Here is a 15,707-nt window from a genome sequence, read left to right as displayed (position 1 = left end):
TCATAACCTTTTTCTCAGTAATATTTTGCATGTTGTGATAAAATAGCAAGAGAGGCAGACTCCATCTATTTTTAGATTAACACAGTTGCCAAACTTAAGGAGACTCCCCTAATGCCGGCTTCCCACAGGCATGAGCTGTGTTTTTGCTGTCCCCCAAATGACAATTTCTCTATTGCCAGGTTGTACACACTGCCACTTTTAACCCCAGCACTCCCTAACAGGTGTCTAGTCTTAGAATCTCTCTTAGTGTCCTCACTATGTAGAGGAACAGATCATAATGGGCCCCCAGAAATGAAGTTTACTTGACTGCTTATTTTGGTCTTTACATACTTTAGGAAGAGGCCTAGAGGAAGTGGATCCTGGGACAGTGATAGGCAGGCCCTAGAAGAAAGTCTATGCTGTATAGGCCACAGCACTCTCCAAACAGGGATCAAGACTTAGTAGGTTGAGTCACAAAGGTGTGGATACATGTACTGGTTGGAAAAGCCAGGCTGAATCGCATGCAAACGTGCACACACACACACACACACACACACACACACACACATCTACTTCTGAAGGAAAAAGGGTACAGTATAAGGCTAGGAGGGGCTTGGGTTAAATAACACTTATCCGACCCCAACAAATTCTACTCCTCGGGTTTCTTTCTTATTTCGGGCCCTTCCAAAGCTCCATCAGATATGAGTGAATGGAGATTTGTCCAAGGGCATGAAGAAGTCAGCGGCAAGGTAAAACAGGATTTGGAATACCTAGTTCTTCACCTTCCAAATCCAGCAATGTGCCACCCGACAGACAGCACTGCATTTAAAACAGGGCTCCAAAGGTTTTAGAGGGAACTCAAGGAGAGACCGCGTGCAAGTCAAAATTGCCCTAAATGTAAATGACCAATCGTATACCTGTGTAACCACGGATATACACCTATTTCCTGTGATTCTCCAAAGTCTGGAAACATCTCTGCAGTCTCACAGTCAGACCCGACCATCTTGCTGTGGGCTGTGTGACATTAACTGGGCAACTTGAGAGTTGGAGGTAAGAGGATCTGGAATTCAAGGTCATCCTTGGCTACATGGGAAGTTCAAGGTTAGCCTCGGCTATATGGACCCATCTGGAAAACAAACAGCAGCGACCTTCCAAGAAAAATATAAGTTTATGCTCTCATAAACCAGGCACGGGAACTCATGGAGCTCCCTTACCCTGCTCCCCGCCCCATCTCTCGTCCTTCTAAAGGAAAAGGCTAAAAACAGTGTCTCATTCTTCCCCTCCTTGGCAGTCCTTGGATGACTAGCGAAGTCATCTGCCTTCCCGTGTATTTGTTGACCATAAATGTTTTATGTGAATTCTCCCCTTATAGTTTTTCATGAGTTTGTTCATGGTTGTATCAACCCATATGAGTATTTCTTTTAACAGATCAGGCATAAATAATAACTAGCAGTTCTCTTTTTACTAGGTGTCAAACACTCTGGTACCCATTGAAAAATGCTAACCTTTGATCAGGCCAACATGGTAGCCATGATTCCCTGCTGCTTCTGTTCTTTCAAACACACTCGGGTATATTTGCTTAATATTATAATTGGAGAATTCCAACATGATTTCTTTATGTTTCTCTATATTTAAGATGCCCCCTCTTGAGTTGTGTTAATCTTTTCTGACAACTACTACCTACTATCTTAGGGTATATGTTTGTTTTTTTAATTTATTGTATGGGAGATGAGTGTGTCTATTCAGAGGCCAGCATGGGATGTTGGGAATACTGTTATTGATCTCTGGCTTATTGCCTTCAGACAATGTTTCTCACTGTATCAGAAACTCACTGTTTCTGCTAGGCTAGGCGCCTGCTTTTGCCCCCAAATACTGGAGCTAAAGGCACAAGCAAGTCATAATTGGCTTTTTAGATGGGTGCTTGGATTTGAACCCATGTCCCCATGCTCTTACTCACTGAACTCCCTCTCTCCAGGTTTCTTTGGATGGTCTTATAACAACTCTCATTCTCCAGAAGAACTCTAAATTAGTAAATCTTGTACATGTATGTGTGCAAGTGTGATATACACAGGCATGCACACATATGCTCACCTGTGTGTGCACATCTGGCAGCCAGAGATGGACAATGTGTGTTTCCCTGTATCACTGTCCACCTTAGTTTTACTACAGAGTCTCTCACTGAACTTAGAGCACAGGCATACAGCTAGCCCACCTGCATCAGCCACCCTCAGGAATGTCCTCCCCAGCCCTGACACTATAGACACATCCCACAGCTGGATTTTACACGGGTGCTGAGAATCTGACTCTCAAGCTTGCACAACAAACACTTCGCCTACTGAGCCATTCCCCAGCCCAGAAAATCTTATGGAGTTCCAAATAAAAAGGAACCGTCAAAAGGCCTTTGTTGTAGTGCTCTTCAGATTAGGGTGTTTCTCAGGACAATGAGACAAGGAGAAGCTTCCAGAAGTGGGGTTATTCACAGGCAAGAAAGGCTGCCTGAGCTTAGAGGGTAGAGATACATGGGTGACAGAGATTGCTCCAGGAAATGACCCTGAGTGAAGTTGCGGTTTTGTTGTTCTTGTAGTCTTGATTTTTTTGTTTGCCAATATCATGCGGTTTTCATTATGATAGTTCCACAGTCCAGCTTGAAATCAGAGATGGTGATGCCTCTATAAATTCTTTTTATTTATATTATTTTGTTTATTTATTCACTTTACGTCCTGATCGCAGCCTCCCCTGCCTCCTCTCCTCCCAGTCCCATCCCCTCCTACCCTTTCCTCTTCTCCTCAGAGAAGGGGAAGCCCCTCTTTGGTACCACCCTACCCTGGGACATCCAGGTGCAGCAGGACTAAACACACTGATGAAGAATTAGTGGAGCACTGTCACCTCTCTGTTGATTCTGAGCCCTCCTTCTCGGAAGTCTCCCCTCCTCACTGCCCACTCCCCACCTGACCAACCTTAAGCACACCCTCCAAAGGAAGTCAGCCTTTGGAACAAACTTTCAGCTCTAAGATTTCCTTCCTTGTGAAGGCAGACTGTGTAGCCCAGGTGCTCTCTTGACAACTTGGGTGTTTTTCTTCCTCCTTATTAAAGTTAAACCAAAAACCTATTTAAATTATTATAAAAATATTTTAAATTTAAAATGGGGGGAGATGGATGGCTAATCTCTGAGGTCAAGGACAGCCCGCTCTACAGAGTGAGTGACAGGACAGCTGGGCCTGCACAGAGAAACCCTGTCTTGAAAAATCACAAACCAACAAGGTAGTTAATATGCTCAATTCGGCCGCACATATACTGAAAATGACAGTTAGGGGACTGTAGTGTAGAACACGATAAATGTTGCTCATCCCTAGTGACCTCACCTATTACTGGGTTACTTTTTCTGGACAACTGACCCTGCCTTTATGCTAATGTCTCCTTTCTGTTTCCTTAAGAAAACCCATCCTGCCTCAAAAGGAAAACAGATTCTGCATTTCAGGCCAGCGGGGTCTTGACAAAAGCCTGAAGCATTTGGAGAGCGTTTTCTGATTGCACGGAAAGAAGGATCTTAGTTTCCAGTAACTTCTTCCAGAAAAACAAGACAAAACAAAGACAGCTAATGTGTATACGCAGAGGAGGGCAACGCTTTTCACTTGGTTTCGGATTTGATTTTGAGGCATTTCTTACAAAACCGAGAGCTCACCTCGCAGTGTATAGGACCTGTTATCTATAAGGGGGTTGTGTAGAAGGTTCACACGGTTATGGAGGCACAGAACAGCAGCAAAATTATGCTGTGTCCAGATTACCAGCCTACACAGAGTGGCTGACAAGATGGTTCAGAGGGCAGAGGAGGTTGCAAACAAGCTCAGTGGTAGCAGTCAGACCCCTGAGGGCAAACTTCCAACTCAGAATTGTTTAGTAAGCATGGCTTCTGGATGTGCATAGATATTTGCGCATGCACATATACAATACATATATATTGTATATATATATACAAGAATATATTAATATGTGTATAAAGGATATATAGATATGTAAATGGATACACAAACATCCATCCTACATTGTGCAACACATTGCGAGGCAGAGGGATAAAGAGAGAAGCCGTGTGCTACTCATCAAAACCAGTCCTATCTTTTAGAAAGACAGATTACTTAGAACCGAGACCAGTGAACCAATTCTCCTCCCTTCGAGAGATCTAGCCAACGTGACATCTTTTCCAGCAGGCGTAAAACCAGGTGGGGGTCTCAAAAGACAAGCACACTTGTGTGGTAGGTAACTGTTGGACTCCGAATAACTGGCCACACTCTCACGAAGGAAAAAAAAATGTGGCCTATTTTCCTGTTAATTTAATTTTTCCAGAACTGGAAAAACTCCCTCCATGAAACACAGGAATTACAGAGTTGAGAAGGAAGGCTCTCATCTTTGTCGTCGGTAGGAGTCTGTCTCTGGGATTATTGACTCTAATGACAGTCTGGTGGGATGGAGCCTCCACATCGCTGTCTAGGCTCTGGACGCGGTGTGCACATGTGTACACTTCTTCCAGTGCCTCTAAGGTGCAAATACATGGCAGGACCCCCACTCTGGCTCCTACTAACCTGTTGGGATAAGCATGGTAATTCTTCATGCTGCTCGCCCTGAGAATATGGTCTTGGCCATATTTACTCTTTTATTTAGCAGGAAGTTGTAGGCCTCAATTTTGTATCTGGCCCCATGCCCAGTACCACAGATGTGAAGATTTGTTTCCTTTTCCATTTATTTTAACCCACACTGTTGCATGAAGTCTTTGCCTAGGCAAACACAAAGACTTCTGCCTTCTGAGGGCTTATAATTTCATGTTCTTTCACTTTTCTTTTAAAATCACTTAATCTCTCCCTCTCTCTTTGGTGTGTGTGTGTGTGTGTGTGTGTGTGTGTGTGTGTGTGTGTTATAATGGTACATACATGGCACAAGTGTATAGTATACATGGCACAAGTTCATACATGATGATGAAAAGGCTAGGAAAGGACATTGGGTAAATTTCTCTGCTTGTCTTAGTCAGGGTTTCTATTTTTGCACAAAACATCATGACCAAGAAGCAAGTTGGGGAGGAAAGGGTTTATTCAGCTCACACTTCCACATTGCTGTTCATCACCAAAGGAAGTCAAGACTGGAACTCAAGCAGGTCAGGAAACAGGAGCTGATGCAGAGGCCGTGGAGGGATGTTACTTACTGGCTTGCTCCCCCTGGCTTGCTCAGTTTGCTTTCTTATAGAACCCAAGACCACCAGCCCAGGAATGGCACCACCCACAATGGGCTGGGCCCTCCCACCCTTTATCACTGGTTGAGAAAATGCCTTACAGCTGGGTCTCATGGAGGCGTCTCCTCAAGGGAGGCTTCTTTCTCTGTGGTAACTCCAACTCGTGTCAAGTTGACACACAAAACCAACCAGTACAACTGACCCCTTGTCAACTTGACACACAAACACATCCACCCTTACTTTAAGCCTCAACCCTTACTTTCTTTTTCATCCCCAAATCTAAATAATTTTAAAAGTCTCACAGTCTTTACAAATTCTTACATATTAAAATTTCAATCCCTTCAAATATCTAATCTCTTCGAAAGTCTTTTTACAATTCAAAGTCTCTTAACTATGGGCTCCACTAAAATTTTTACTTCAAGAGGGAAAAATAATCAGGGCAAAGTCACAATCAAAAATAAAATCAAACTCTAACTGTCCAATGTCTGGGATCCGCTCACCATCTTCTGGGCTCCTCCAAGGGCTTGGGTCACTTCTCCAGCTTTGTAGCACACACCTTGTCTTCTAGGCTCTGGCTGCCTATACTCCACTGCTGGTGCTGTTCTTGGTGGTCATCTTATAGTACAGTGTCTCCACTGGACTGCACTTTCACAAATAGCCTTGCATAGGCTCCTGTCGTGGTGCTAAGCCTCAACTTCTCTGTATGATTCCTCCAGTCCTGGCCTTTCAACTGCCATTGAGGCTGCACCTTCACCAATGGCCTCTCCTGGCCTCTCACTGTGCCAAACATCAGCTGCTACCCCTTCACGTTTCAAAACCAGTACCCACATAGGTGACTTATACATTACCAAGTCTGGCTGCCAACAGGAAGTACAATTGTGACGGCCTCTGGAACACAGCTTCTCTGTGCTCTTGAAAAACTCTTCCCAGAAGATTTCACTTCAATGATGCTGGTCTCTTCTTAATCATCACTAATTTATTAGCTCCAGCTGACCAGCATCAGTAGTCCCAGTAATGCAAAGGTTTCACATTAGTAGTTCTGATATCTTGTTAATCACAGCTGAGTGGTCAGCCCCAGCTAACCAAAATCACAGAATCTCCATAATCAAAATAGCAATGGCCCTGATAAGTCTTTAATCTTCCCTTTGAAAATTCACAAGAAAAGCCTCATCTTCTGCACTGTTCTCAACATTATCTTCCAAGCTCCCACAGAACATCCCACAGAGATCATAACATCCCAATGGCTCTTCTAGCTCAAAGTTTCAAAGTCCTTCCACAGTCCTCCCAAAAAGATGGTCAGGCTGTCACAGGAATACCCTTTTGCTATCAATTTGTCTTAGTCAGGGTTTCTATTCCTGCACAAAACATCATGACCAAGAAGCAAATTAGGCAGGAAAGGGTTTACTCGGCTTACACTTCTACATTGCTGTTCAATACCAAGGGAAGTAAGGACAGAAGCTCACACTGGGCAGGAGCTTGGGGACAGGAGCTAATGCAGAGGACATGGAGGGGTACTGCGTACTGGCTTGCTTCCCCTGGCTTGCTCAGCTTGCTTTCTTATGGAACCCAGGACCACCAGCCCAGGGATGGCACCACCCACAAGGGGCCCTCCCACCCTTGATCACTAATTGAGAAAATGCCTTACAGCTGGATCTCATGGAGGCATTTCCTCAAGGGAAGCTCCTTTCTCTGTGATAACTCTAGCTTGTGTCAAGTTGACACACAAAACCAGCCAGTACACTGCTGCTCTCCACCTTATGGCCTTGGAAGAAGGTCTCACACGAAGTCGAAAGCTCATAATTTGTGCTAGGGTAGCAGGCACTGAGCTCTTGGGATTCTCCTGTCTCTGTCCCCCAGTGCAGGGGTTACAGGTATGCACAGCAATGTGTGCTGTTTACCTGGGTGCTGGGAGTCAACATCAGGTCTCCGTGCTTGAGGAGCAAGCACTCTTACCCATTGAAACCCTTCAAATGAACGTTAAGATTTAATCTCTTTTTAGCTAAAGGTACGATATTTGGATACAAATGTTTTACTTTACCCAGTCCTAAGAACAAAGCCCATGGTCCTCTTGAGACTGTAACAGAGCTGTCCATCCCATCATGTCAACAGATAACATTCAAGTGAGGCTACCCATGTTATACCCATCTCTGGTTTGGGGGCCTGTGAGTACACAGAAGAGTTCATATTCTGGGGACAATAAAAAATAAAATGCACAAGTATCCCCAAGGACAAACATGTAACAAAGAATACACGTGAAAACAATCAGAGAAACTAAAATTCTGATACAAGTCATTAAGCAGAGTTTTTGAACTGCAAGATTTAGGAACATAGACATCTGGCTGCAAGGACTTAAGGCAGAAACTGGGTAAACTGCAGCCCTCTTCTCTGGGTTCTCTAATTCCATAAACACAACTCTCTTTAGATGCCTTGTGCTTGATTTACTCAAACAATCGAGTGTACACTGCCTCCTCTGAGTCAAGTCCCGAGTCTCCTATTCCAGACTCCACATTAACAAAACAGAAAGGGTTTGTCTGAGGTTTTGCTCTAGATGTTTGAGCCCACTACGGAAGAAAAAATATTCAATGAGAATTATTGTATCTTAGGTTGAATGGTGGTCCCCAAACAGACAATAACCCAGGGACTAGGAAACACATTGTGTATTGGAGATATGGATAGAGAACAGACGAAGGGAGACTCAGAAAGGAGGGATGTGATGAGGATCTTCACAAATCTGGATGCCACTGTGGGCAGATATGGCTTCTTCCGGCTGGGGACATGAGCAGACAGGGAGAGACACCCCTCCAAGTGACTCAACTCAGACACACTGTTGCCTAGTTCTAGCTCCCAGCCCTAAATGGTTGATGTTATTCCCAGGAGTCACCCTGGTGGTGGAGGGGAAGCCAGGTAGAAAAAGAACTGACCAGACACCATGGTGCTCCGTTGTGCTGAGTCGTTTAGCTCTGACTCAGCAAATGGCCGAGCTTCCCCTTTTTCCTCCGTAAACTTACTTATCCTTCTCTTTCACCAGACTCAACCACAATGTGCTTCATTCTGGAGCCCTTACTCCCCACAAGGCCACGCTCTGTACACTCTGTAGATTTAGCCAGTGTCGTTTGTCGTTTCTAATGTATTTCCACCAAGAGTTGCTGTAAATTAGATAGAGACAAACAGGCTGGGAGCAAATCACTGAGACAGTGGCTGCCCCTGGAAGAGTCCAGGGTTTCCCTATTGCTGGCACTCAGACCCACCCTGACCTGCTTGTGTGACATCAGTGCGTTATAATCTAGTCCTCCTAACATTCAGTTTATTGCTGATAAACTTTTGAGTTTCCTCTCTGAAAAGAATCACTGGAAAGAATTTTTTGATAGAACATTGGGTTTGTGTGCTATTATTACTATAGTTACTGAAGAACACAAGGATAATATTTCAGTTATTTAACAGGTTTTGAACTACTTTACTGAAGGGGAACCCATTAAGCGTACTCTGGGAAGAGGGAGGGTGCTATCTGACTGATACTCAGAATGTCACATTTGCAGACAAAGATCCTTGCTCCCTGGGTTGTACTCTGTAAGAGAGATAAGGCAGTGTATGTAATGGGCCAGACTTTCCGTCCCTCTGCAGCTTGTAATTTTTTTTTCCCCTTTGCCTTTTCTTGGGTCATCTGTCTTGAATCTAGAGGATGGCAAAAGAATGCCATGGTGAATTCTCAAGCATGTCTGACACACTGTCCTATGGGCGGAAGGCATTTGGAAGCCACCTTTTCAGATGTCATACTGTCATTACAATGAGGTGCCACTGCCTTTGCAAGTGTCCATGAGCAGTCTGAGCTCCTCCCATGTTTATACGGCTGTCACTCTGCAGTGGGCACTCGGGAACATTCCATCTGCTGCTTCAGACTTTTAGCTGTGTGCAGATAAAGCTGAGCCAGGTCTCTCGAGAAATGCTCCGGGACCAGAAGTGTTTAGGATTCCGTTCATTTTCTTTGCTGCTTGGGACACATTTGCATACACATTTGCATACGTAGTCAGAGATCTCAGAGATGGGAGCCAAGCATAAAGGCAAAACCTGTTTACATTTTACACATACCCTATGCACGCAGCCTGGAGGTAATTTTATACAAAATTTTTTTTATTATTAACTTGAGTATTTCTTATATACATTTCGAGTGTTATTCCCTTTCCCGGTTTCCGGGCAAACATCCCTCTCCCCCCTCCCCTTCTTTATGGGTGTTCCCCTCCCCATCCTCCCCCCATTGCCGCCCTCCCCCCATAGTCTAGTTCACTGGGGGTTCAGTCTTAGCAGGACCCGGGGCTTCCCCTTCCACTGGTGCTCTTACTAGGATATTCATTGCTAACTATGGGGTCAGAGTCCAGGGTCAGTCCATGCATAGTCTTTAGGTAGTGGCTTAGTCCCTGGAAGCTCTGGTTGCTTGGCATTGTTGTACATATGGGGTCTCGAGCCCCTTCAAGCTCTTCCAGTTCTTTCTCTGATTCCTTCAACGGGGGTCCTATTCTCAGTTCAGTGGTTTGCTGCTGGCATTCGCCTCTGTATTTGCTGTATTCTGGCTGTGTCTCTCAGGAGTGATCTACATCCGGCTCCTGTCGGTCTGCACTTCTTTGCTTCATCCATCTTGTCTAATTGGGTGGCTGTATATGTATGGGCCACATGTGGGGCAGGCTCTGAATGGGTGTTCCTTCAGTCTCTGTTTTAATCTTTGCCTCTCTCTTCCCTGCCAAGGGTATTCTTGTTCCCCTTTTAGAGAAGGAGTGAAGCATTCACATTTTGATCATCCGTCTTGAGTTTCATTTGTTCTAGGCATCTAGGGTAATTCAAGCATTTGGGCTAATAGCCACTTATCAATGAGTGCATACCATGTGTGTTTTTCTGTGATTGGGTTACCTCACTCAGGATGATATTTTCCAGTTCCAACCATTTGCCTACGAATTTCATAAAGTCATTGTTTTTGATAGCTGAGTAATATTCCATTGTGTAGATGTACCACATTTTCTGTATCCATTCCTCTGTTGAAGGGCATCTGGGTTCTTTCCAGCTTCTGGCTATTATAAATAAGGCTGCGACGAACATAGTGGAGCACGTGTCTTTTTTATATGTTGGGGCATCTTTTGGGTATATGCCCAAGAGAGGTATAGCTGGATCCTCAGGCAGTTCAATGTCCAATTTTCTGGGGAACCTCCAGACTGATTTCCAGAATGATTGTACCAGTCTGCAATCCCACCAACAATGGAGGAGTGTTCCTCTTTCTCCGCATCCTCGCCAGCATCTGCTGTCACCTGAGTTTTTGATCTTAGCCATTCTCACTGGTGTGAGGTGAAATCTCAGGGTTGTTTTGATTTGCATTTCCCTTATGACTAAAGATGTTGAACATTTCTTTAGGTGTTTCTCAGCCATTCAGCATTCCTCAGCTGTGAATTCTTTGTTTAGCTCTGAACCCCATTTTTTAATAGGGTTATTTGTCTCCCTGCGGTCTAACTTCTTGAGTTCTTTGTATATTTTGGATATAAGGCCTCTATCTGTTGTAGGATTGGTAAAGATCTTTTCCCAATCTGTTGGTTGCTGTTTTGTCCTAACCACAGTGTCCTTTGCCTTACAGAAGCTTTGCAGTTTTATGAGATCCCATTTGTCGAGTCTTGATCTTAGAGCATAAGCCATTGGTGTTTTGTTCAGGAAATTTTTTCCAGTGCCCATGTGTTCGAGATGCTGCCCTAGTTTTTCTTCTATTAGTTTGAGTGTATCTGGTTTGGTGTGGAGGTCCTTGATCCACTTGGACTTAAGCTTTGTACAGGGTGATAAGCATGGATCGATCTGCATTCTTCTACATGTTGACCTCCAGTTGAACCAGCACCATTTGCTGAAAATGCTATCTTTTTTCCATTGGATGGTTTTGGCTCCTTTGTCAAAAATCAAGTGCCCATAGGTGTGTGGGTTCATTTCTGGGTCTTCAATTCTATTCCATTGGTCTATCTGTCTGTCTCTGTACCAATACCATGCAGTTTTTATCACTATTGCTCTGTAATACTGCTTGAGTTCAGGGATAGTGATTCCCCCTGAAGTCCTTTTATTGTTGAAGATAGTTTTAGCTATCCTGGGTTTTTTGTTATTCAAGATGAATTTGCAAATTGTTCTGTCTAACTCTTTGAAGAATTGGATTGGTATTTTGATGGGGATTGCATTGAATCTGTAGATCGCTTTTGGTAAAATGGCCATTTTTACTATATTAATCCTGCCAATCCATGAGCATGGGAGATCTTTCCATCTTCTGAGGTTGTCTTCAATTTCTTTCTTCAGAGTCTTGAAGTTCTTATTGTACAAATCTTTTACTTGCTTGGTTAAAGTCACACCAAGGTACTTTATATTATTTGGGTCTATTATGAAGGGTGTCGTTTCCCTAATTTCTTTCTCTTTTGTGTAGAGGAAGGCTACTGATTTATTTGAGTTAATTTTATACCCAGCCACTTTGCTGAAGTTGTTTATCAGCTTTAGTAGTTCTCTGGTGGAACTTTTTGGATCACTTAAATATACTATCATATCATCTGCAAATAGTGATATTTTGACTTCTTCTTTTCTCATCTGTATCCCCTTGACCTCCTTTTGTTGTCTGATTGCTCTGGCTAGAACTTCCAGAACTATATTGAATAAGTAGGGAGAGAGTGGGCAGCCTTGTCTAGTCCCTGATTTTAGTGGGATTGCTTCAAGTTTCTCTCCATTTAGTTTAATGTTAGCAACTGGTTTGCTGTATATGGCTTTTACTATGTTTAGGTATGGGCCTTGAATTCCTATTCTTTCCAGGACTTTTATCATGAAGGGGTTATACAAAATTTTTAATAATTTTGTGTGTGAAACAAGGTTTTCTGGTATGGAATTTTCCACTTGTAGCCTAATTCCTTGCTAAAAGCTTCAGATTGGGAGGGCATTTCTTTTTTTTTTTTTTTTTTGATGTTCCCTTCTTTTTTTTTTTTTTTTTTTATTAACTTGAGTATTTCTTATATACATTTCGAGTGTTATTCCCTTTCCCGGTTTCCGGGCAAACATCCCCCTCCCCCCTCCCCTTCCTTATGGGTGTTCCCCTCCCAACCCTCCCCCCATTGCCGCCCTCCCCCCATAGACTAGTTCACTGTGGGTTCAGTCTTAGCAGGACCCAGGGCTTCCCCTTCCACTGGTGCTCTTACTAGGATATTCATTGCTACCTATGGGGTCAGAGTCCAGGGTCAGTCCATGTATAGTCTTTAGGTAGTGGCTTAGTCCCTGGAAGCTCTGGTTGCTTGGCATTGTTGTACTTTTGGGGTCTCGAGCCCCTTCAAGCTCTTCCAGTTCTTTCTCTGATTCCTTCAATAGGGGACCTATTCTCAGTTCAGTGGTTTGCTGCTGGCATTCGCCTCTATATTTGCTGTATTCTGGCTGTGTCTCTCAGGAGCGATCTACATCCGGCTCCTGTCGGTCTGCACTTCTTTGCTTCATCCATCTTGTCTAATTGGGTGGCTGGGAGGGCATTTCTGATCCGGGCTTTCAGGTTCATTGATTACTTCTGTAAAACTTATGCATGGATTTTGATTTTGCTTTTTTTTTTTCAGATTTACTTGTCGGGGCATTTGGAGAAGGGAAAGTGGCCGTGTACAGGTACGTGACTGCCGGTCCGTAAATGTTCTGCATTACCTGTGTTTCCCTTACACTAAAGATGTTGCCCTAAAGATGTTAAAGACCCATCCCATCTGTTTATTCTGGAGATGGGACCCATGCCCCTTTAAAACTCTGTGTGCAGTTTTCCCTCTCTTTTTAACCTTTCTCTCATTTCTATATACGTTTATCCTCATACTTTTTGTGTGAAACTCTAGCCCCTATCAATATAACTGACATTAAGTAAGGCATTAAGCTCACCCAAACAGAAAATGACCCATGTTTTAGGTGGATCCGAAGTCGGACACTCTATGGTTTGGGGATCATTGATGTCCACAATTGTAGGACAGAATCACGACAGGCGGAATGTGACTGCTCACACTCACTCCTACACCTGAGTGTGGACAAGAAGTAGGGGAAAAGAACACACCAGGAGTCAGTCATCCCCTCCCAAGCAAGACCTGCTGCAGGACCAATGCAACAGCACCCATGCAGCCGTACCACTAATGCAACACCAATGCAGCAAACCTGGATTCAGAATGTGACCCTTCCACATACTGTTTGATTTCGGGGAAAGCTCCTATAGCCTTCGGAGCCTCTGGTTCTCATCTGTAAGCTGGACTATCAAATCAATATTTATCTCATGAGATTACTTCTGTCAAAAGACTCAGTGAGGATCTGAATGTAAATTATACTAAGTAATAACTGGTTAGGTAGTTGGGGTTTCTTAAAAGATTTACTATGAGCCCAAGAAACTAGGTTAGGATTTCAAGGCAAGGTCGTGCATGTATGCATGGACACAGACCTGCGTGTGCAGGTGTTTTAGGCATAGGATGCTAATGTAGTAAATTTCCAGAGAGATCCTAAGGTTAGCTCTCCTCAAATCAGTAAGCTTCTGCTCCTCAACCCCAGTATAAAAACGCATCATGGATGGATTTGGGCCAGCCATTCTCACTAAGGTTATGGAGAACCAGAGAGCTGAAACCCCTAGCAGCTCTCAGTAGGAGGCTCAGCTTTTTTATGGCCATGAACTGACTTCACCAGAACCCTGGCTCTGTCTGCACTCCCAATCAACCACGGCTCTGGACCAATCCTACATTTCCAATGGTCTGCTCCAGCCTGTTGCTGGCACAAGGACTTCAGTGCCTGTGGATCCTTGCAGAAATAGAAATCCTGTCACAGGCAACTCTGCTCACAAACACCCCAACGCCCACACCAGAATGTTCTCCATCCTGTCCCTCACTGTTCTTGAAAGGATTATCACCCCTACCTTCCTCCACTCACTCAGAGGTGACTGCCATTGCAAACCTTGAGCATGCCTGACACCATTTTATCATCTTATGTTTACAGATGATACAAATTTGAAAATAATACTCCACAGATAACATCTAGACGCTTTTTAAAAAAACAATTCCGGTAGTCTCCATGTTATCATCACAAAAATGCATGAATTAGTGGCTTGTACAGCACTTTGCCCTTAAACATGGCCATCCCTTCTGTCTGTCAGAGGAAACCTATTCACCATGCCACCAAGTATATACTAAACTCTGGAAACTTTGGCTCTTGGCTAGTATCTCTTATACTTAAGCTTCAAAGCTGCTTCACTCTCCTGCTCTCTGATTGACTTTCTTGTCTTGTTACCCTCTCCTCAGATCTATTAGAATTACCTGGAGAATGTGTGTAAGATTCCAGCCTTGGCCCTTACCCATGGAGGTTCGAGTTCCACTGACCCACGATATTGTCTGGGCATAGTGTTTGCTAGAAAGTTCCTGAGTAATTACACTGTGCAGACAGGATTGAGAACCACTGCTCTGGGAAAAGAACAGAACGGTTCTATAATCCTACTTTCATGTGTTCAGCTAAATCTGCAAAGCCTAGCTATAAAATTACCGATCAATTTGAAAAATTATCTATGAGCCAACAATTTTAAAAACCCCCAAGTACTTTTTATGAGTCACTGTGCCTTGGGGTTAGACAGCTGGCTCAGTGGTGAAGAGAGCTTACGGTCTCACAGAAGACCTGAGTTTGGGTTCCATCTCCCACATGGTGTGGCTCACAATTACCAGTAACTCCATCTCTGGGACTCTTGATGCTCTCTTTGGCTTCCCAAGTAACCATCATGTGTGCACACACAATACATATAAATAAAAGGAAAACAGATCTTTGAAGAAAATAGATGTCTCCCAGGTCATGAACTTCAAGAAAACAGTAGTATAGTTTAGTAGCATATGCATGTCATATTATCACAAGATAGTGAGTCTGCTGGATAAAGAAAGGAAGCCAATGAATGTGTGCTTGTTAGGCCTCCAGCACTCTTTTCAAGACTTCTCTACTCTCAGGTAGTTTAGAGATCAGTGGTTGGGTGCCCATTTGTTCATGACATGAGCAGGATTCATTGGTCAAGGCTGGGTATGTTGACGGTGGCTTCTAGAGGAAGAGTTCCTTTCATCAGAAAGGATCCCTCTGTGACTTGTGACTTCCATTCATCCCTGGCTTTCTCCCTACAGAGCAAGGCCAGTTGTAACAGTGGATGCCCAGCTTCTGCTGCACCCAATGATTATCAACCTTGAAAATAAAACTTGCCAGATTCCAGAATTCCCGACTCCTGTGGCCTGGTAAGTTAGCTCATTGCTACTCACATTCTAACATGGGTTCAAATTGCCTAGGGTCTTATTTTTAAAAAAATACAGATATGGGTGCAGAAAGTCTGAGGTAGGGCCTGAGATCATGCACACTGTGGATCTAGAAAAATCTTCGAGAGGATGTTGAGATTTCTGAACTACAGACCAAGACTGAGTGACAAAGAGTCAGTGTTGCCAGAGGAACATCATGTGCTGCTAAGCTCTGACTTACACAGGGCCAGCGCTCTAACCTACAG

At 43.8% G+C, this 15,707-nt stretch overlaps 1 protein-coding gene across 1 annotated transcript in view; it reads left to right on the top strand.

Annotated features, from left to right (window-relative positions):
* The window catches only part of Itga8 (integrin subunit alpha 8), a 196,450-nt gene that overhangs the window by 87,401 nt on the left and 93,342 nt on the right, over positions 1-15,707 (top strand). The window contains 2 exon segments of the mRNA NM_001173972.1: positions 12,787-12,832; positions 15,337-15,444. Of these exon segments, the coding sequence (NP_001167443.1) occupies positions 12,787-12,832; positions 15,337-15,444 (154 nt within the window).

This window comes from Rattus norvegicus, chromosome 17 (genome assembly GCF_021556685.1).
Source record: "Rattus norvegicus strain SHRSP/BbbUtx chromosome 17, alternate assembly SHRSP_T2T, whole genome shotgun sequence".
Lineage (NCBI taxonomy): Eukaryota > Metazoa > Chordata > Mammalia > Rodentia > Muridae > Rattus > Rattus norvegicus.
The sequence above is the reverse complement of the archived record's forward strand: the minus strand, read 5'-3'. Positions and strand labels throughout refer to the sequence as shown.